The following is a 21,993-nucleotide window of genomic DNA, read 5'->3' as shown; positions in this document are numbered from 1 at the left end:
GTAAAGCTGAGGTTGCCTTTTACCTGTTATTTTACTTTTTGAAGCTCAAACAAAGTTTACTAATTTTGACCACCACCACCAATGACACAGGGTGGTGTTTGGTTATAATGTCAGCTAACGGCTGTTTACCGTGTGCCCCCAGCCAGGGTGCAACGGTCTCTAGTGAGGTGTTTTTAATAGCTTTATTGACATGTAATTGACATCTGATAAGCTGGAGATACAGTGTGCATTTGATTTGGGTGGCGTCTGTGTACACCTGGGAACCCGTCAGCACCATCCACATGGTGAACAAATACATCCGTGTGTGATTCGCAGGGTGTCCTGGCCATCTGTCATCTGTGCTCCCTGTTCCCGTCCAGCCCAGCCCAGGCACTGGTCCCCCTCTGGCGCTCCCAGGACCTCACAAGGACGGAGCCATCGTATGTACATTCTGTCTGGCTTCTTTCAATCGGCACGATATTTTGACGTTTATTGCTTTTAGTGCAGACCAGTAACTAATTCCATTTTATTGCTGGATGGTGCTCGTCAGCAGAGAAGTTCCGCAGCCTGTTTATCTGCTCACCTCCTGGGGGACACTTGCTTGTTTCCACGTTGGGGCTATTGTGCACTTTTGGGTAGGGTCTCTGTGTGGACAGAAACCAAGGAGTGCATGGTTGGATTGTAGGTAGGTGTACGTTTAACTTTTTAGGAATCTGCCAAACTGGTTTCCAAAGTGTTTGTTCCACTTTATACCACCCAAGATGAGTGGCAAGAGTTCCGGTGCCTCCACACCCTTGGTGACACATGGCCCAGTTGTCTTTAAATCCTGGCCCTTCCAATAGGGGTGTGGGCATCTCCCTGGGCCTCAGCGCGAATCTCCCCAACAACAGATGATGTGGAGCGTCTCCCGCGCTCCCCTGGCTCCGTAGCCGTCTCCCTCTGTTGGCCCTTGCTCCCCTTGCCTGTATTCTTCTTCTCAAAACGTATTGTTGGGCTTCCCTGGTGGCGCAGTGGTTGAGAGTCCGCCTGCCGATGCAGGGGACATGGGTTCGTGCCCCGGTCCGGGAAGATCCCACATGCCGCGGAGCGGCTGGGCCCGTGAGCCATGGCCGCTGAGCCTGTGCGTCCGGAGCCTGTGCTCCACAACGGGAGAGGCCACAACAGTGAGAGGCCCGTGTACCGCAAAAAAAAAAAAAAAAAAAAGTATTGTTGGGTGGAGGGTTCAATAAATATCAACGAAGCCTAGGTAGTTGACAGCATTGTTCACGTCTTCTGTGCCGTTGGTGACTTTTCTGTCTACTTGTTCTAACAATCACTGAGAGAAGAGTGTTGACATAACTACAGTTGGGACTTTATTCCTCCCTCCAGTCCTATCAGGTTTTGCTTCATATATTTGAACCCTGTTGTTTAGGTACACACTCGTCCATGACTGTGATGTCCTCTTAGAGAACTGACTCCTTCACCATTACTTAATGTCCTGCTTTATCTGTGAGAATATTCCTTCTTCTAAAGTCTGTTGGTGTCAAGATAGCTACTCTGACTTTATTTTGGCTAGTGATTGGCGTATTTTTTTCATCCTTATACATGAAACTTACATGTGTCTTTATATTTAACATGGATTTCTTGTAGACATGGTATACTTTTTTTTTAATCCCATCTGACCATCTCTACCTTTTACCTTGTATGTTTAGACCATTCACTTTTAATGTGATCATTGATGATTGCATTAAAATTGTAATTTTGCTAGCTGTCTTCTACTTGTTTGTTATTTTGTTTCTCTTTTACTCTTTTTCTGCCTTCTTATGGTTAATTGAACTTTTTTTTTATCATTCTGTTTTACGTCCTCTTGACTTACTACTTTTACCTCTTTAAAAAAACTTTAGTGGTTGTCCTAGGGTTTACAATATAAATCTTAAATTAATCAGAGTTTACCTTCAAATAGCATTAGACATTTCACATACATTTCAAATACAATATTTTCCTAATTCTTCCCTCCCACCCTTCCTGATGTTACTATCATACATTTTACTTTCATGTACGCTATCAGTGCAATACAATGCTACTGTTTTTCCTCTTGATGGCAGCTATAATTTATAGCAATTAAAAATAAGGGAAAAAAGTTTATCTTATCTTCGTTTCTTGCATTTTTGGTACTCTTCATATTTTGGTGAAGATCCAGTTGGCAGACTAATACCATATTCTTTCTGATTGAGGAACATCATTTATCATGTCTTGTAGAGCAGGAATGCCAGCAGTAAATTCCCATAGTTCTTGTTTATCTGAGATGGTCTTTTTTTTTCCTTAATCCTTAATTTTTAAAAGATATTTTCACTAGTACAGAATTCTGACCTAACACTTTTTTTTCTTTCAGGGTTATAAAGATATCCCTTCAATGTCATCTAGCTTGCATGGTTTCTGAAGAGAATTCTGCTATAACTCTTATCTTTATTTCTCTGAATGTAATGTATCTATTTTTTTCTCTGGTTTCCTTAGAGATTTTTTTCCACGTCTTTTTTTTCTCAGCAGCTTGAATATGTCATGCATATGGGTTTTTGTTGTTGTTTTTTTGTTGTTTGTTTGTTTGACTTTGGGGGGGCATTTATCCTGATGCATCTGCTCTGGGCTTCTTTGATCTACGGTTTGGGGTCTGTCATTACCCTTGGAAAACATTCAGCCATTTTCGTCCAGATATTTCCTCTATTCCTCCCACTGTCTCCTTTCTCCATAAAATTTGATTCCAATTTTATGGACATTAGACTGACATTGTCCCACAGCCCTTGAATGCATTGCTCTGTTCTTTTTACGTTCTGTTTTCTTTCTTTTTCAGTTTGGATAACTTCTGTACAGCTACTTTCAGATTCACGGATTCTTTCCTTGGCTAAGTTGAGGTTCCTGATCAGCCTGTCAAAACCACCCTCCATCTGTTTACTGTGTTTTCCGTTCTCGGCATGAATCGTTTCATTCTGTCTCACTGTTTCTCTTTTCAAGGAAGTACATTATTTTAAGCAAATGATTGAAAACAACTTAAATCTCATTAAGGTGGGATCACTCAGTATGCTATTTCCATGGGATATGTGTGCAGTCATTTAAATAAACTTGTATATGGGGACTTCCCTGGTGGCCCAGTGGTTAAGACTCTGCACTCCCAGTGCAGGGGGCCCGGGTTCGGTCCTGTTCAGGTCACTAGATCCTGCATGTTGCAACTAAGACCCGGTGCAGCCAAATAAATAAATAAATAAATAAATAAATATGTATATACTGATGTGTCAAGAGCTATTGTGTTAATGAAGCAAGGTTTATTTATTTTTTAATTAATTAATTTAATTTTGGCTGCGTTGGGTCTTCGTTGCGGCGCATGGGCTTTCTCTAGTTGTGGTGAGCAGGGGCTACTCTTCGTTGTGGTGCACGGGTTTCTCATTGTGGTGGCTTCTCTTGCTGCGGGGCATGGGCTCTGGGTGCACGGGCTTCAGTACTTGTGGCTCTCGGGTTCTAGAGCACAGGCTCAGTAGTTGTGGCGCACAGGCTTAGTTGCTCCGCGGCACGTGGGATCTTCCCGGACCAGGGCTCGAACCTGTGTCCCCTGCATTGGCAGGCGGATTCTTAACCACTGCGCCACCAGGGAAGTCCCTAAAGCAAGGTTTAGAACCACGAGCATTGTCCCAGGTATGTTTTTAAATTTTCACAAAACAACTTTCTACATTTCTAAAGTAACAAATATCTATAAAATGTATGTTTAAAAGCCAGCAGAAGGATAGTGACAAGGACTAACTTGGCAGGAGGCTGAGGTGCAGAGGTGGGTCAGGGGGACCTTAGCTTTATTTGTAACATTTGGGGTTTTAGTGGGCTATAATCGAGTCAGTTCAGTGGGCTGTCACTCTGATTGGGGGTGAGGGCAGGTGGAGGAGGGGTGCCCCAGAAGGTGGTGCCGGGGAAGGAGGCTGGAGGCTATGTTAGGTACAAACCGGTCCCACCCTGGAGGCTCCATCCTGGGGCTCTCGTGTCCCTCGTGAGAAGGAGCACTTGGAATTGCCCTTCTCAGCTGAAATATACCTGTGTTCCTTCCTCCCTCCCTCCCGCCCTCCCTTCCTTCCTTCCTTCTGGTCTGTGGTGCACAAAGCAAAGACACCATCCCCTGTGGGGGGCAGGGGCAAGGCTGAATTCTACTGGAGGGAAGTGGGAAAACCATAAGCAAATAAACGGACAAGTGAACAAATAAAGGAACAAGAATATTAGTGATAAGCGCTCTGCAGGGAAGTCAGCCAGCCTGACGTACTGGTGGCTGGGACTGCTCTGAGGACCAGGCGGTCAGGCTGAGATCCGCGGACACTGAGGGTGGGCTGGGGCAGGGAGGACTAGGCCGAATCCCTGGCGGAGTCAGGGCTGGAGACGTTCTAATGCTGGTCTTGAATGTGAGCAGACCCAGGCTGTGTGTGTGCGGTGTTTCGTTGGGGGTTGGTTTGTACTGAGCAGCCACCCTAGCACACGTGGAGGGGGGAAAGTGACCCTCTGGTTAACTTGTCTGAACGGGGTGGCTTTGTCGTGGTCGTGCCCCAGGGAAGGGAAGGGGCCGGGGGTGCTGTTTGTACTGGAAGGCTGCCATGTGGGCAGGAAATGGGGGGCGGGAGAGTCGCCCAGACACCTTCCTCCCATCTGAGGGAGCTGGCAACGTGCGTTTCCTTTGTATTGATGAGCCGCAGTGGAGACGAGGCAGTTCTCAAGAAATAGACCATCCTGGGCTATTAGATGATGCACTTGAGAATTCGGGGACCCCTCCCCTTCCCCCGTGACTCAACAGGAGCCGAGGCATTTCCGTGCAGCAGTGAAATGAGGAAGTGACACGGTCCAAAATTAACAGAAATGTGTGTTATGGACCTTTGACAGTCACTTCTCACAGCTGGCTCATCACCTCCCCACATGCGCGATTCCCATCACGGCACCACGTGGCATCCGTGGTGTGGGACGTGGCTTTTCCACATAAACATTGCTCATTTAATTAGATTTTTCATGGGGATGTAGTGGTCTATTTCATGTACGTCTCATCATTCACTTGCTATTTCCAAATTCTGCTCTGACAAATCCCCCCACGAAAACCGGCTTCATCAGCTGCCCTGCCCGGTGCCCAGGGTTCCGCTGGTCAGAGATTGAAGTCCAGGTGAAGCTGAGGGGAAGGGCTGAGATCCACAGGCTGCAAAAGGCAGTGGCAGTTCTCATCTTTCATTTGGCAGGTAATTATCCAGCATCCACCAGAGGCAGGCGTCACCCTAGGAGCTGCAGGTGCAAACACAAAAGGTGTGATGTCTGGGCACAAGGTAGGGCACTGGCCTTGAGGGCAGCAAGCATGGAAACCAATAAATATACACTCTGGCTCACATAGTGACCAGTGAGGCAGAGAGAAGAAACTGGGCAATGGAGGAAGTGGAGGGGGGGGCAGAGTCCAACAGAGGTCAGAGCCCCGGGCCGGGGTCAGCTGGCCCATTTACTGTCAGGCCACAACTGCGTCTCAGGTCCAGTGGACTGGCCATTAGGGCCTGAGAACTGACGTGCGACTAGATACGCTTTTTGGATACGCTTTGTGCTTTTCACAGCGGGCTCTGCCTACCAAGTAACTTTTCTTCCTCTCCTGATGAAAAGTTACTTTTGTAGCACAGCAAGCCCCATGGTGTCTCGTTGGACACAAGGAGAACGGACAGCCTGGGCAGAGGTCAGAGGTCCTGCCCTTTCCTCGTCCCTGGCCTTGCTCTGTGCCCCTGGCCCCTGGCCCCTTCCCTGTACAGCCCCTCTCTCCCTGCACAAACCCACAGTCCCCACCCAGGACGCGCCCACGGAGCAGGCGGGTGCCCACTGCACAGGCCCCAGATTTCAGCAGGTCCACTGTGGCTTTGGAAAGCCCTGTGTCGATTTAAATCACAGAGCCTTCTGTGGGTGGGCGACGTCAGTCAAGCATCCTGGGCTTGCGGGTCCCTGCTGGACGGGTGTCTGGGAGTCCCCAACCCTGCGTGTCACCAGGATGAGCTGAAACGAGCACAGCACTTCTGTGTCATCTGTCATTTACTTCTGTGTCATTTGTCACTTCTCCCTGCAGAAGGAGCCGTGAGACCCACTGCAGTGGAGAGGGATGGGAAACAGCACGAGGCACAGAGGAGAAAGAGGCCCGCACCTGAGCTCAGGCGGGTCAGCACTTCTCTCTAAGCTCCAGCCACCTCACCAGACGCACCACGTGTCCCAGAACTGTACTGCGCTCGGGCTGGCCCTCCCCCGGACCCGCTCCGCCCCCAGGCCTTTGCTCCTGCACGTCGCCGCCACCCCCCAAGCCCCTTGTGGGGCACCCACAGGCCTGGGCCACCCCTGCTGCCCAGATTGTGCCCCGAGGACCTTGCCCAGCACTGGGCACGGCTGGGGTCCTTCTCTGGGGCGAGTTGATTTGGGTCTGTCCCCCCTGGAGGGTGGGGTCTTTGTGGAGGAGGGTGGGAAGACACACAGCCCAGTGATGCTTGGTGGTATTTGGGGGACTTATTTTCTTTGTGTGTGTATACGGTTTGTATTTTTCTACAGTGATCACATGTTACTTGTGGATATAAAAGAAAAAATAAAACTCTAATAAGAAAAAGATGAGAAAGCCGTGGGAACTGTGGAGACACATAGCAGTGAGTCTGCAATAAGACATTCAGTGAAAAAAATGAGCACAAGATATGTACTTTCCCAGCTCTAAGTTCAGCAATCATAAGTGTTGCACAGTAAAAAGTCTTACTTTTGTATTTTTTTTTGTTGTAGCACTTTTCATGACACAGAATGCCCCTTGAAGCTGGCCCTCCCCCCAAAGCCCAGAAAGGTGGGCTCACCCCTGCTGTGGGGCTCCCAACCTGAGAGCAGAGAGAGATGGTAAATCCCAGGCCCCAGTGTGGGCAGGGACACAGCACTGCCCGCCCTCGTCCAGCCTCTCCTTCCCAAACCCACAGTCAGGCCCAGTGGGTTGGTTTGGGAGGGCAGGGGAGAGGCAAGAGGTTGAAGAGCCCCGCCCTTCAGCTTCCTCACCCTGGAGCAGGGCCGCAGCCCATGCACAGATAGACTGACGGGCCACAAGGCACAGGAAGGGACACTGTCAGGACCCAGGACATGCCTACCACACACATGAACACACCACACACACAGGGGCATGACACACTGAAACCGAGCAGGACCCTGCAGGGCCCCCCGGGGTACAAAAGCCCCTCCGTGTCCCCCATTTCTTGTTTGTAAAAAAACTTTAGTCTCCTAGGCCTTCCCTGAGTTCCAAAGAGCAGACTCAAGCAGTTACTAATTAGAGAAGTAAGGGAACCAGAAACAAAGGAAAAGCAGTCAATCCAGAGCAGCAATGATAGCTTCAACCATAGTCAGCGATAAAGCAGAGTCCTAGCTCCTCCTCAAGGGATTCACACAGCAACCTGACGCAGATCTCTGAGCTGTTCTGCAGAAACTAAGACGCTCACCCAGGAGGAGGACGGTGACCACATGCTGACCACAAGCATGCAGACCCCAGACCGGTTGGAACCAGAAGGTTGATGATACTGACTCCTGATTTTACCTCCCCACCAACTAATCAGAAGAAAGTCCATGAGCGGCAACCCTCACCCATAACGCTGCCTTCCCTGAAAGCCATCAGGGAGTTTGGCTCTTTTGAACAGGAGCTGACCGGTCTCCTTGCCTGGTGCCCGCAAAAATAAATGCCGTACTGTCCTCCACCAGAACCCAGTGTCAGTAGGTTGGCTTTGCTGCAACTGGGCGAGCAGACCCAAGTTTGGTTCAGTAACAACACTAACAGACACACATGCACACACCACACACAGTCACAGAGAAAGCTCCATCACAGACTCACGCATCCCTTTCACACATACCCCTCGGCAGACACACAGAGGACATGGACCCCACCCCACCCCTCCATCCACATATACAACAAAAGTTTTGCATTTCTATTCAATGCTGTTCTCCTTCATTTTAAAAAAATGAGGTCACAATCCTCTAAGTTGCTTTCTCTCCTCGCATGGGCCATGAGCACACTTTTCACTGGACCTGGAGGTTCGAAGTCAGGTGAGGAAGGAGAAGCGAGCAGGTGGACGGGCACAGCAAGATGGGGCAGGCAGGGCCTGGGGTGCAGGGCAGCATCCATCCGCCTCTGAAGACTAAAGCAGACAGGGGAGGGAGGGTGACGCGATGGGATTGGAATCCCAGCAGGCCCTCTGCTTAGGCTGGAGAGCCAGCAGGGGCAGAGGGAGGGGCTGCGAGCCTCTGTCAGGAGGGTCCAAGAGAAGCCCGCTGGCCAGAGGCCCCGGGAGGTGGTGGTGGAGGATGGGTAGATACGAGAGGTGCCTGGAGGGCGCGCGGCTTGGACCAGACCAGGGGCTTGGTCTCTAGGCCAGGAGAGGGTGAGGCCGGTGGTGTTAGTGCCGCAGGGAGTACCCAGCAGGATGCCTTGGGTGGGGGGGTGGTAGGAGATGGGTGTGGAGAGGCCCAGAGAGTCTACGCTGCAGACACTGCTCAGGGGTCAGGCAGGAGATGAACCTGGATCAGGAGGTGGCAGTGGGGAAGGAGGGGGGTGAATCCAGAGGGTTCAGCAGAGACACTAAGCCAAGGGTGACGGCACTGGGGCCCCTGTTTCCTGCAAACCACGAGGGGACCAGATCCAGGGAAATGCGAGTTTACTTTAAGAGGTCGATGTGAGGGGCTCTGGTTGCCTGGAGAGGCCTGTGGGTGGTCTGAGGAGTGGACCCCTTTCGCAGCTGCCTGGAGGAAGGAGCTGGGACCTGAGGTCAGGCGGTCAGCTGGGGGTTGGGGAGCAGTGGCCTGCGGAAATGGAAAGGGCCGGACAGAACTCCCAGAGCTGCAGGGGGCAGGGGGGTGGGCAGCCGGACCTCCAGCATGGGGAGGGGCCTCCTGGGCCAGGTCTTGGAGACAGGAGCGCCAGAGCAGACACCTCGTGGGGCGCAGGGCCCATCCCCTGGGGGGCTTCAGGAGTGCGCGCAACGTGGGGAGTGGGCCATGACGCGGCCACGCCGCCCACGAGGCTGGGCAGAAGTCCGGCTCCCCTTTCCTCCATCCGTCGCCCCCTAGCGAGGAACGTCTTTGTTTAAATCGCCCGCCTTCCTGCTGCCCATGGGACTCAGGGCCCGAGGGCGAATCCCCTGGTTACGGTCACCTTCCCGAAGAGACGCTGGGCTGGACACACTGCGTGTCCCTGGACCTTGCCCCGGTTTGCAGCCTGAGACCCCAGGTGCCGCCTTGGGCAGCGGCAGGGGCAGCTTTTCCTGAGGCGGGGGCTCGGGCCGGCCACGCTGCCTGGGGACTGGGGGTCGGGGGAGAAACATTGCGGCTGCAACGCAGGGGTGCTAGGACCCGGGGAGCGGCCCATGGTCGGGTTCCGGGTCCGCACCCCGCTCCGCGCAGGGTTTACTCCGCGCCAGGCCCTGCCCCCTGCCCGGCCCCCTTCCCGCCCACTGCCCTGGCCCGTCCTGCCCCCTGACCAGCTCCGCCCCCGCCCGCCCGCCCTCCGCCTGGTCCCCGCGGCGGTCAGAGCGCGGCCGGCCGAGCCGGCGCACCGCGGTGGAGGCGCAGCATCCCGCGGCACAGACGGTCCGGCCCGCCTAGCATGGCGCCGAGGTGCGGACCGCGCGGTACCGAGGACGGGCGGGGGCAGCGGGGGCTCACGGGCGGGGGATGGGGGCGCGCGCGGTACCCTAACCTGTGGCCTGTGCCCGCAGGTGGCCCTGGCTGCGACCGCGGCGGCGGCGCCTCCTGGACTTGCTCGCCCCCCTGGTCCTGCTGCTTGGGGTCAGCGCGGCGTCCGCAGAGCCAGGTAAGACCAGCGGGGACGCGAGAGTGCTCGCACCTGGCCCGCCCGCCTCCGGCCGCACTTCGTGCGGGTCTCTGGCAGGTCCCAGGCGGCGACGTCCTCACCCCAGCCCGTCTCGGCTTCGGTCCCGGGAGGCGGCCCCTGCTCTACCCACGCGCGCAGGTGGCCCGCGGGCGGCGGTCGGTGGGTGGACGGGGTCGGGCCGGGGCCGTGTGCCCGAGCGTCCCGCGACGGCCATTCATTCCTCGACTGCGGGGGTTCGCGCCACCTGGGCGCGCCCGGGACTCGGGAGAGGCCCGGGCTGGGGATGGTGCGGGCCAGCTGCGTCCTGAGACCCTCGTGTCGTGACCAAACTTCGGCGACTCTGGGGAAGCTGGTGCGCTCGACGGACAGCGCTGCGGGCCGAGGGCCAGTGAGGTCCCGGAGCCGAGGTCGTGGTGACGGCCGTTACACACGCGGTGGCTCGGAGACGCCCGGGCATCCGAAGCCTGACCGCGGGCCTGTGTCGCCGTCACCGGCCTGGTGCCTCCCAGCGCCTCTGGGCCCCAGTGTAACCGCGCGCGGAGTCTAGCAGGTCTTGGGGAGGACAGTGCGGGGCGGGGCGCAGCCGTGTTGTTTCTAACCTGTTGAGGCAAAAGTGCCCAGGTTTCCCCAGGGCCAGCCTTTGTGAGCCGCCCCGGCCGCCAGGCCTCTGCCCCCGCGTCCGCCGCGGTGTCGGGTTGCGCGCGGTCCCTTTGATGCGGCCGAGCGCCGAGCAGCCGCCGGGAGAACAATGCGCAGGGGTCCGTTGTTTGGCGGCGCCCTCCCGCCGCTGCTCCCGCGTGGACCGCAAACTGTGGTCGGGAAAGGCCGTTCTGACTGCGCTGAAACTTCCTCTGCCCCCAGCTCCTGGGACCCCATTCCCAACCACGCGGCGGCCCAGGTCCTCTTCCCAACCGGCCCAGCAAAGGCCCGGGAGGAGCCGGTGGAGGTGCCAGGCCCGAGGGGAGCCCCCGCCCCCAAAGCGTAGGTGCTTTATCACAGGTGGAAATAGACTGCCTGCCCTGACATCCGTCCCGGGCAGCCGGCTCCCCGCGGCGTGAGTGCTCACTGTGGTCAGCACAGCGGTCACCTGCTGCCACAGCGGGGGGGGGGGGTCGCCGGAGGGAAGTGTTCTGGGGAGAGAGCCATAATAATTTGTTTCATTGTTTCCAGTCGGCTGGGTCATCAGGTTAAACGGCAACACAGACCTTTTAAACAAGTAACCACCTGGTAAATAGATGTGGGAAAGCACCTGTTTGTAGTGTAGCAGATAACTCCTCAGGTATTTGGGTTAACTCTGGGGGCGGGGGGGGGCATTTAGGGAGTGTTTGTCCTTATAGGGTTCTGTGGTCCCCGGGGTTCCTGGGGTTCTTATGACTGCCCGGGACCACATCGTGGCTTCAGGGGCCATCCCCTCAGACATGTGCAGGAATGTGTGAGCCTGAAGGCTCTTTTATGATTATGTCTAGTCGGGAAAAGGAAAGACACTGAAGCATCCACACCCCAGCTTATGAAACTTTGTCATCAAGGAGAGGAAGTCAAGGGTGTTGACTCTGAGCCTCAGAGAAGAAAAAATAAAATGTGTTTGGGAGCTTGGGTGAGATGAGACCTCTAGGTTCAAGTTAATGCAGACTCTGGGGGCAGTGGGTGGCACAGTACCGGTTCAAGAAATGGTGTGTTTTTTTTTTCAATTTATTTATTTTATGTATTTATTTTTGGCTGCGTTGGGTCTTTGTTGCTGCGCGCAGGCTTTCTCTAGTTGTGGCGAGCAGGGGCTACTCTTCCTTGCGGTGCACGGGCTTCTCATTGTGGTGGCTTCTCTTGTTGCGGAGCACGGGCTCTAGGTGCATGGGCTTCAGTAGTTGTGGCACACAGGCTCAGTAGTTGTGGCTCGCGGGCTCTAGAGCGCAGGCTCAGTAGTTGTGGCGCACGGGCTTAGTTGCTCCGCGGCATGTGGGATCTTCCTGGACCAGGGCTCGAACCCGTGTCCCCTGCATTGACAGGCAGATTCTTAACCACTGTGCCACCAGGGAAGCCCGAGAAATGGTGTGCTTTATCTTCTGTGCCGCCGTGTGGCTGCAGTGGCAGGAGAGAAGATAAAGCACAGCAGGGTTTGCCAGAGTCTCAGCTCGTCCAGAAGGAAGGGAGCCCCTTGCAAGGTGCCCAACAGAATGTGCTCTTTTTGTTCCCTGGAGCATAAAGCAGGAAGCAGCCTCCGCGGGGCTTGTGTGCCGCCCACCCCTCCCCCGTGCTGGGAGAACACAGGCTCCTTTCCCTGCTGGGACCAAGTCCCCTTGGAATGGGATAATAATTGCCCCTCTAGATGTTGGAGAAGAGCAAAAGTATGTGAACGCCTGACTTAGCAGGGGCTCAATTTGTTCTAGAAACGCTTCAAAATTACCCCTGGGAGTCAAAAACTTAAGCCCCGTTTGCTGATTTGAACATTTTTTCTGACCCCAAATGATGCATTTTCCCAAGTCTGTCTCTGTGCTGTTGTACTTGACCAAAAAAATAAATAAATAACGACTTTTGCTGTTTTGCTTAAGCTTGGCCGCTGTCATCCTGATGCTCTTGAATGGCGTTGTGTGCTTTCCCCCATAGCCAGAGACCTGGTGGGACCTTGGCTGGGCAGGCTTACGAGCCTGGGGGCTCAGTGCTACCTGCGGTCCCCTCTCCCGGAGGAAGTACCGGAGTCACACGTGCTAAGGTGGCGTCTGCCCGTGGGTCATTCCTTCAGGGCTGAGCAAGAAGGACCTCGCCCTGTGGACATTTGCAGGATGCCTGTGGCCACGCCAGAGCCCTAGGCTTTGAGTCGCCTTGTCTCTGGCCCCTCCCACATGTGACTTTGGGCTCAGGCTCGGTAAGCTCCCCGCACACCCCAACCCCCAGACCCGCATGTCCCACCCTTTCTCACCACTAGGGTCCATCAGTGGGTCCAGGTCTCCGCTGATGGCCATGGTCCTCCCTCCCCCGAACTCCCTCGGTGGGCCTGCAGGGTTTAGGCTTGAACAGGACATGGCCAAGACCCTGTGGGTCCCCGTGTCCGGGGGTGTCTGTCATCCTGGGGTTCACAGGCACCTGGGTAAGGGATCTAAGCAGAGGGAAGGAACTTTTGTCCAAGACAGGCTCGTCTGGAGGGGCAGCACAGATGGGGAGTCTTCAGGGTTCAGGAATAAGACCTCTAAGGTAGTCTTGAATTTCAGCAAAACTTGTTTTTCAAGGCACTCTTGTTTTCTTTTAAAAGAAGGAGGAGGGGGAAGGTCCTTGCAAGGAAACCTAGAAGGAGAGAAACTGACTCCTGAGCTGTCCAGAGCTCGAGGGGCCTAGAGAGCCTGCCCCACCCGCCCTGCTTCACCCTGAAAATAGAGCTGCGCATGCGCTCAATGCGCACACACACGTGCACACACAGATTACACACGTGCACGTCCATGCACACGCTCGCTCTCTCCCCACCAGAGTGCCTGGTCTCTCTTCAGCTGGGTTGTTGAAAACGTCCTGGCGCTCCGTGGGTGACAGAATGGGACAAGACCCGTCTTCTGACACAATGGCCAGCGGACTTCCCTCTCTCAAGGCCTGAGCACTGCGGGGAAGGGCCGGTCAGTGGAGGGGTGGGTGAGGGGCAAGCTGCTCTTGCTGCAGCCGAGACCAATGAGCAGACCCCAGGCCCGGCTCTGTCTGCAGTGGCTGGCCTGTGCCCCACGGCACATGCCCGTCTGCAGTCTTGGTCGAGGCGTGGCCACCCCCGTGCCTGCGAGGGTCGGACCACAGATGGCACACTCTAATCTCAGCTCTCTGCTCGGAGGCTTGGAGGCTCTGGGTTAGCTGTCATCTGAGAGAGAACCCCGAAACGGCGGCCCCTCTCCCCAGAACACAGCTGGCCAAGCACCAACTGTCTGATGTCTGGGTAGAAGGTGGACATTGCAGGATGTGACATGTGAAACTACCCGAAACCTGATGCTGTTGGCGGGAGGGAGGGATAAATTATTGGGAAAATTAAAATATATGTTTGGCACGCTCATAAGATGATTGCATTTGATACATCTTGACGGCAGGGGCCCAGAAGCACAGTGAGAACGTTGTGGGAGGTGCCTGCGGTGTGCCCTGGGTCCCCACAGCTCTCCTCCCTTGCCGGGTCACGTGGCTTCTCTGGACCTCACGCCTCCCATCCCTGATGGCTTAGGGTCTGGATGAGCTCTCTGCCAGGCCCGGCTCCTTCCCAAGAAGGACTGGGCCTCTGAGCCCTCCCTGCCCTCCTGCCAGTCTTGGGAGGAGCACTGGGGGGGTGGGTGCTGCCTTGGTTTCCTGCTCTAACCTGGGGCGGGGACAGCCCCTCCCCCCTTTCTGGGTGCCCCGAGCAGCAGGTGGTTGCATTGTGAAGCCCCTCACAGCACCCGTGTGTGACGTGCCTGGTGTTTGATGCTGCTCGTGGAATCTCCACATGTGTCCGGGACCTCGCACCGTCCACTGCATCCCTTGGGCATGCTTGGTGAAGACAGGGAGCTTTCTCTGTCCTGCTCCCCAGCACTGCCCGATGCCGGCAGGGTGTGGCTGGGTGACTTGGGCTGGCCCTTGGGGTCATGTTTTCGATTGGCGGGTCTGGGCCGTGCAGAACGGCTGTCAGAAGGAGCTTTAGATCACGGATGCGCTGAGTCAGATGAAATTTGGGGGCCGCAGGGCAGTGTCTGTGCTCCGCCTGCCAACCTGCAGGGGCGTGTCCTACCCCCGCCCCAGCTTCTCTGGCAGAGGAGACAAGTCCCGGCACGGCCTCCTGGCTGACTTCAGCGAGTGCCCAGGAAGGAGGACTTGTTCACAGGCCGGTACACCTTTCTGGAATTCCGTGCTGGCAGACGGGGACACTCCTGGGCTGATGCACCGTGACGAGGCCGGTGGCACAGGGCAGGGGCACCCAGCACTGAGCTGGGGTGATGGGTGGGGCTCTTGGCCACCCCTGGTTTCTGGAAGACCAAGAGACTCTGTGGTGGGTCCAGCTGGCCCAGGCACTGGCCACGGGTCAAGGTTGACCTTTACAGGGTGTTTCCCCACAAAGGACATGAGACCAGAGCCAAAGGCTTGGTTGGGGACGAGGCTGCAAGGCGAGGGGATGGAGCCTGTGTGACCAGAGCTTGGTGGCGGGTCACAGTGGCAGGGCCTGAATGGAAACTGCAGAGACCGTGCACGTGCTTTTGATGGATTGGTGTTGGTGGTTGTCGTGGAGCCCGGAGCAGACATTGCATGCTACTGATTTATTTTTTTATTCATTCAGTCATTCATTTAATTTTGGTCCGAAGTACTCGTTTCTACTTTTTGCACTGTTCCTTGAGTAGATTCAGAATTAGGCACGGTCAGGCCTCCTTGTTTTGCATCCAAGCTCAGAAATCTTGGAGACGGTACCAGGCTCCGGCAGCTGGGTATCCTGTTTGCACAGAACCTGCTGGCACAGGCTGTTTTCAGTGAGCACGAGAGGCGCCCTTCCGCTTTGGGGAGACTTGAGCCGCTGTGAAAGCAGTGCCTGGAGGGCACGTCCCAGCAGCGGTTGAACCGCATCTTGGTGCCCACCGTGCACAAACGTAAGCTTCTCTCGTCCTGGAAACGGGGAGGGCCCGGGGAAGAGCACCGACCCAGCTGCTGGGAGCTGGAGGCCGAAAGCATCTCTGCTGGGGCCTGAATCCAGAGCCCCCATGCCCTCTAGGGCGAAGGGACACCTTTCTTCCCCGTTTCCGTTTAGGCAACCAGGGGACTTCATCTTGGAAGGGAAACCGTGATTTGCGTGGATGCTGCTGCTTTGACAGCGTGAGGCGGGAAGGTTCTCCCCCTCCCCTTGCAGTCGGGAGGGCAGGGCCGTGGGCAGAGGGAGTAGTGCTCCGCAGGCCGACCGGGCGCCTGATGCAGGGTGGGCCTGAGTCCCTGAGGGGGCCCTGCCTGCCCCTGAGCTCCCCTGGACCAGCCAGTTGGCCCACGGAGCCAGGGTCTCTTCCAAGCTGGGGCTCACGCATCTGGGGCCGGGGGTCGGGGTTTGCATTAGCGGAGAACTTGGGAAGGCCTTCCTTTCGCCCCGGCTGGTCCGGGGCTGGGAGGTGGTGGGTGGTGAACCCAGCCACCTGGCCCCTTGGTCCATTGACTTCCTCTTTCCTGAGTCATTTTTGAGCACCTCTGTTTGCGCCCTGCCTGCCCCAAACAGGAAGGTAAACAGCAGTGTCCCTGGGTGACCGAGGGCAGGGTCTGGGCTGCTTATCTGGGGAGGCCCCATGGCAGCGCTGGGGCTGAGTGCGGGGGTGGGGCTCTGGTTGGGACCTTCGGGACGGGGGTGGACATCCCTCCAGATGGATATTAGTTCCGTGCAGCTTTTCAGCCCAAACCGCCAGGGCTGGGCACTGTCACTTTGAAAATCCTGCTAATCTGGTAAATGGAGAAATACGGTTTCTGTGCTCTACTTTGTGAGTTTCCGTCCAGTGAGGGTGCAGGTTCTGGAGTGTTCTTTGGCCTTCGCGTCTCCCCTCCGACACCCATCCTCTGCCTGTGCGCTCTGTCACCTCCTGGGTGGCATATTTGGCATATTTTCTAGGTTGTGGGCAGGCTTTAATTGGGAACGTGAAGTTTCTTACAGCAGGGTGTTGTCTTTTCCCCTTATTTTTATGGCCTTTTCCTGTAGAGGTAGGACACGCGTGACGATCACGGCTCAGGGACAGCGGCCTGGGCTCATCTGCGTTGCAGGGGTGATGCGGGGGTCGGGAGAAGTCAGAGAGGATCACTGTGCGCGCCAGCAGGCAGAGTGCTGGGGGGCCACGTGCAGCGTGTGGCTCTTATTTTCCTGACTCGGCTTTGGTGGGCGTGGAGTTAGAGCCAGTCCTTGCAGAAAACAAGTATGGAGTCACTAAATCGTGGTCTATTACAGCGGGCAGGCAACCTGGCTGGCCACTTCGTGTTTGTGGATGGGACGCCATCTGCTATGTGGGTTGAGAGCCCAGGCTCCAGGTTTTAATTCCAGCTTTGCTTCTGAGCGCTGTGTGACCTTTGGCAGATTCCTCACCGTCTCTGTGCCTCTGGTTGTAAATTGGGGAAGGCAGTGGGGCTCTGTGGGACTGAATAGGGCATTCCTGCAGGGAGCTTCCTGGGATGTGTCCTGACAACTCCTTCTTGGGCTCTGGGGACACCGTTGGGGATGGCCTAAGCCACCCGGCAGGGCGGGGCCTGGAGGGAGGGCCTGGTGAGCACCAAGAGCAGGAAGTGGGTCCTCGTGACCGGAACACAGTTTTTGTCCTTCTTACTTGGCCATGGGCTCCGCCTGCTAAGACGATCATGTGTTTTAGACAAAGCAGCCCACTCACGCCCGCAGCTCCGAAGTCCTGCAAGTGTTCTGGGCCCGGGTGCCCGTGTGGTCTCACCCACCCACGTGTCCCATGGGGGTGATCCAGGGATCGCAGACCTGCCTCTGCCTGTTGGATCTTGTCATGAGGCTGCTGTATTTTGAAAAAATCTCCCGCTGAGATTCCACGGAGCCTCTTGTTTCCTGCGAGCCAGGCCAGTTCCTGGGGTTCCCGCATTGAGGCCCCGTCTGTGCTGGGAATCTGAGCTCAGCCTGATGGGGTGTCGTCTGGGCAGCGCTTGCTCAGAGGACAACAGACAGGGCGACATCCTTTCTGTCCTCTGTCACCCCAGCCTTCCAACCAGAATGAGGGGAAGCCACCCTGGATCCCGTGCAGGCTTACCTTCGGGGTCTCTCCACCTGGGGCAGACCTGCTCCCTCTCCAGCGGCTCAAGCCCAGGCCGCCAGGCACCGCTCGCGGGCCCAGCTCAGACCCTCCTTCCCCTCCTCACACGGGGCCTGAGGGCTTTAAAAGGCAGGCCCCCCAGGAGAGGGCGCAGCCAGCCCATCGGTGGAGCTGGGAGAGGCTTTTTCTACCACAGACGATCATTCCAACTAGACAGCTTTCCTTCCGCCGCCCTGGGCATGTCCACACCTGGCCCTGAGCCACCTCTGCTCCTCATCCTCTTGGCCCCTGGAGGAGAGGACGACCCTTTCTGAGCCCAGATGCCCCTGCAGGGCCCGGCCCTCCTGCCCCTCTTCAAGGTTCCAGCTGTCACTTTGCTCACTTCTCTGGCTCACTTCTTCTCACTTCCCCAAGGCTGACCCAGGGTTGCAGGCTTAGCATGCTTCCGCACCGGCGGGTAGTGTTGGCAGCGACCTCTGCTTGCCTTGGGTTCTCCCATCTTGGCCTTGTCCCCCTGTGGCACCGGGGGACCCATCTTGGTCCAGGTCACCGGTGTCCTTGGGGCAGCTAGGACCTTCCTGTTTTCTAGCTAATGTGAGCCTCCATCCCCAGGGGACTCGGGCCCGGCCGGCGCTGACTCAGAATCTGCGATGCTCTGCTGTTCCTTCCTTCATAACCTTATATTGCAGCAATAGTTAAGAATGCCGTGGAGGCTTGGAAACCAGAAAGAAAAAGCACCCATTCCAACCCAGTCTTTACTGTCAATGTGGGGGAAATGGGACATCTTAAACGGACCTGGGCTGCCCTCCCTGCTGACTCCACTCCCAGCCTGCGTGGACAGCCCCTCTGGGTACAGAAGCCTCAGGGCCCCCCGGAGAGCCAGCCGCAAGCTGGTCTGCTTCCCAGATGGGAAAACATCCCCACCCCACCGCCCACTCCTGGACGGCGAGCTGGCCTCCCAAGCACCTAACTTCCCCACATTTAAGACCCTAGACAACCCCACCTCCCAGCGTTTAAACTTTTTCTTCCCATGGCATATGGTCTGCTGAATGTCAGCCCCCAAAGACCTCGCCATCCTGATCCACAGGACCCGTGAATGCTGCTTTACGTGGTAAACAGGACTTTGAGTGGGATGAGGCTCTTGAGCTGCAGAGACGACCATGGATTACCTGGGTGGGCCTACATGGAGATGACCCTGGATTACCCGGGTGGGCCTGCATGTAATCCTAGGGCCCTAAGAAGGGATGGGGGAGGCCAGAGGGTCAGGTCAGAACAAGGAGACGTGGCGATGGAAGCACAGGTTGAGGGAGAGATTGGAAGATGCAGGAAGGGGCTACGAGCCAAGGAACACAGGCGGCTTCTAGATGCTGGAACCGAGGGACTGGGTCCTCCCTGGGGCCTCCGGAAAGGAGCACAGTCGTTCCGACACCTGGGTTTTAGGCCTCTGGCCTCCAGAACTGTGGAGCGCAGTTCGTGTGGTTTCCAGCCCCTGACTCTGGGGTCATTTGCTCCAGCAGCTGCAGGACGCTGTCCAGTGTGTGGCTAGGTCAGCGGCAGGGGTGGAGTCACAGTGACACAAATTTTCTCATTGGTAAAGTGCTGCTTCTCGACAGTGTGAAACCTCTGAAACTTTCGAAGGCCTTGGGACCCCCACGCCCTGTACAGGGCCCCTGAGTGCCCTTCCTGACCCCCAAGTCCCGAGGGTCGACTCCCCGTCCTGCGCACCCAGCACCCTGGCCTGGGGACTCTCTGTGGAGAGGTTAGAGGGGCCCCATCCTAGGAATCTCTTAGAGCTCAGCGGGACCCCATTCTCAGGTCCCAGAATGACCTCCACGTGTCCCCGGGTGGCACCAGGGGCTCCGACATGCTGGCTCTGGGCTCCGACTGGCTGATGGAAGCTTGAACGGGGGAGGGAGGAGGGCGGACAGAGGGCAGGTGAGCGGGGCCGGGGCAGACGTCGGGACGCCCGAGAGTGCCCGGACGGGCCTGTGGGCAAGGGGACTGTGTGTGTGTGGGGTCTCTCCTGCGACTCTCTCTGGCAGGGCCCTCGCAGGGCAGGGGTGGGTGTTATCGTCCACAAGGTCGGACAGCAACCCCCTCTGTTCTGTTTTTGGAGAATGAGGCAAATGGCACAAAAGCACATTCCCAGAAAGTGCCAATTCTGCCCAGTGTCCTGGCGTGTTGCAGAAAGGGTTTATAAAGTAAAGCTGACCAGTTGCCGAGCAGGTGGACAGTACTCAGTACTTGTGGAACGGACCAGTGCTTGTCAGCTTCCAACCATCTTGGGTGCTGGCTGGACCTTCAGTTATCTGGGTGCTGGGTGGACCTTCAGTTATCCGGACGCCGAGTGGACCTTCAGTTATCCGGATGCCGAGTGGACCTTCAGTTATCCAGATGCTGGGTGGACCTTCAGTTATCCGAGATGGACCTTCAGTTGTCTGGATGCTGGGTGGACCTTCAGTTATCCGATATGGACCTTCAGTTATCCAGGTGCTGGGTGGGCCTTCAGTTATCCAAGGTGGACCTTCAGTTATCTGGATGCCGGGTGGGCCTTCAGTTATCCGGGTGCTGGGTGGACCTTCAGTTATCCGAGGTGGACTTTCAGTTATCCGGTGCTGGGCGGACCTTCAGTTATCCGAGGTGGACCTTCAGTTATCTGTGCCAAGAGACTCGGTGGCCGGTGGGAACTGGTGGCCAGACTTGCTTCACTTATGAAAACGGCCAGACTGGCCCATCTGTGAGGTGGCTCCTGACAGGCAAACTACATCTTCATTTGCCTTCACGTACTGGGTGTTGTCACCTCTCCTCCGGCACAGGGACCTTTCTCAGATCTCACGCACTCAGAGAGACCAGGGACGTCCGGGCAGGGCGTGTGGCTGAGAGCTCAGCCTGGCTCCCGCAGGCCTGGCTTTGTACCTTCTGGGCGGCCAGAGACGGAGCCCAGGGTGGCAGGCAGCCAGGAGGGGTTGGGGGCTGTGCCCGTGACCCTTGGGTGCAGTTTGCTCTTGTTCCCATCCCCCGACTCCCAGAAGTGGATGGGCCCCCCGCCTCAGGCCCTCTGTAGGCCAGCTCAGGAGCGGCCAGGGCTGGCCCAGCCCAAAGGTCACTTCCTCAGGGGACTCTGCGGGGAGGCTGTGCAGCTCCTCCCCAGGGTCATGGGACAGAGGAGGGGCAGGGCACATGTCTCTGCTTGGATTCAGAAATCCAGGGCCTTTGGCGGCAGCGTCGTCCATCATGGCTGGTCACCCTGGTCTGTTCGGTCCCAGCTGAAGACCCTGCTCACCAGGTCTCTGCGCAGGTTGTACTGGGTTTTGAACCCTAAGTAGCTAGTAGACGATGGGGAGTTGAATTCTAAAGCCGCAGCTCTCACCTGCCCACTGGATTGGAAATCAGCCCCTCCCCGCCATCCACCTTTCCCTGCGTTTCCCCAGTTACATGCGAGCATCCCTTGGGAAGGATGCAGGATCGACGCTTCCAGGGGCGCCGTCTCACTCTGAGTTTCAGGTGTTTGGAAGCATCTGATTTGACCTTTGCCTTTCTCTTCTACAGAAACAACCCTCGTGCCTTAATGTGCTTTTACTAAAGGGCCTTTTTGAGTGATGAGGAGTCTCTCCTGTTTTCCTGGCTCAGGACATGCATGTTTGGGGAGCCACTTCTTAAAGGGCAGTGCTGGGCCTGAGCTTCTGGGAGACACGGGTCACGGAGACGGGGGTGGGATCCGCGGAGATGCCTTCCTTGTGCCACGGTGTCCCGAGCGGACTTCGTCCTATCAGCGGTGACGGTCGCTCGCTGTGACTGCCCGAGCTTCGGGGCGCCCGTTCTCTTTCCCTGTGCCTGTTGACCAGCCCCCCCGGACGCCCCCCGCACGCCCTTCCGTGTGCCAGGGCCCGGCGTCCCTGCGACCGCACTCTTGGGTGTCCTTGCTCTTCCCCGTGGGTCACGGCTCTGGGTCCCGGCCCGGCCGCCCCCCGTGCCAAGGGGTCTGGGCTGTGCGTCCTGCCCCCCGCCGTCCCTCTGCTCCTCCTTGGTGGTCAACATGCCGACCCTGCCGTTCCGTGAGCCCCGGCTCACCCAGGACACGGGCGGGAAGACACCGCACAGGCCGCGGTGTAACCTGCTCTCAGGTAAAGCCGTCCCCCTGTAAGCTGTGGCTGCATCGGCCCCGGTGAAGCCACACCACCTCCACCCCGGCCTGCGTCACCCCCGAGGCCAGGTCGAGGTGCCGCTTTGTGGCCTGTGCCGTTCCCGGGCCGGTGGCTGCCTGTGAGGTGGGGGGACACTCATGATGGGAGGTGGGGCTCCGGCTTCCGGGGTTGGGGGTGGCTGCTCGCACCTGCTTGGGCCCCAGGTGGGTGCACTGGTGCAGGTTGCCCTGACTTCACTTTGCACTGAGCACAGGAGTTCCCCTCTCACGATTCACACCCCCCCCACCTCTGAGCTCTCTCATCGCTAATCGAGGCT

General features: G+C 56.8%; 1 protein-coding gene across 5 annotated transcripts in view; it reads left to right on the top strand.

The window, feature by feature from the left end:
- Positions 1-9,503: 9,503 nt before the first annotated feature.
- COL18A1 (collagen type XVIII alpha 1 chain) overlaps positions 9,504-21,993 on the top strand; it is a 94,322-nt gene continuing 81,832 nt past the window's right edge. For all 5 annotated transcript variants that reach the window (XM_060100345.1, XM_060100343.1, XM_060100342.1 and 2 more), the window contains exons 1-2: positions 9,504-9,609; positions 9,711-9,805. In XM_060100345.1, coding sequence (XP_059956328.1) covers positions 9,599-9,609; positions 9,711-9,805 — 106 coding nt within the window. In that variant the 5' untranslated portion in view covers positions 9,504-9,598. The remainder of the gene's footprint in view (positions 9,610-9,710; positions 9,806-21,993) is intronic.

This window comes from Mesoplodon densirostris, chromosome 5 (genome assembly GCF_025265405.1).
Source record: "Mesoplodon densirostris isolate mMesDen1 chromosome 5, mMesDen1 primary haplotype, whole genome shotgun sequence".
Classification (NCBI taxonomy): Eukaryota; Metazoa; Chordata; class Mammalia; order Artiodactyla; family Ziphiidae; genus Mesoplodon; species Mesoplodon densirostris.
The sequence above is the reverse complement of the archived record's forward strand: the minus strand, read 5'-3'. Positions and strand labels throughout refer to the sequence as shown.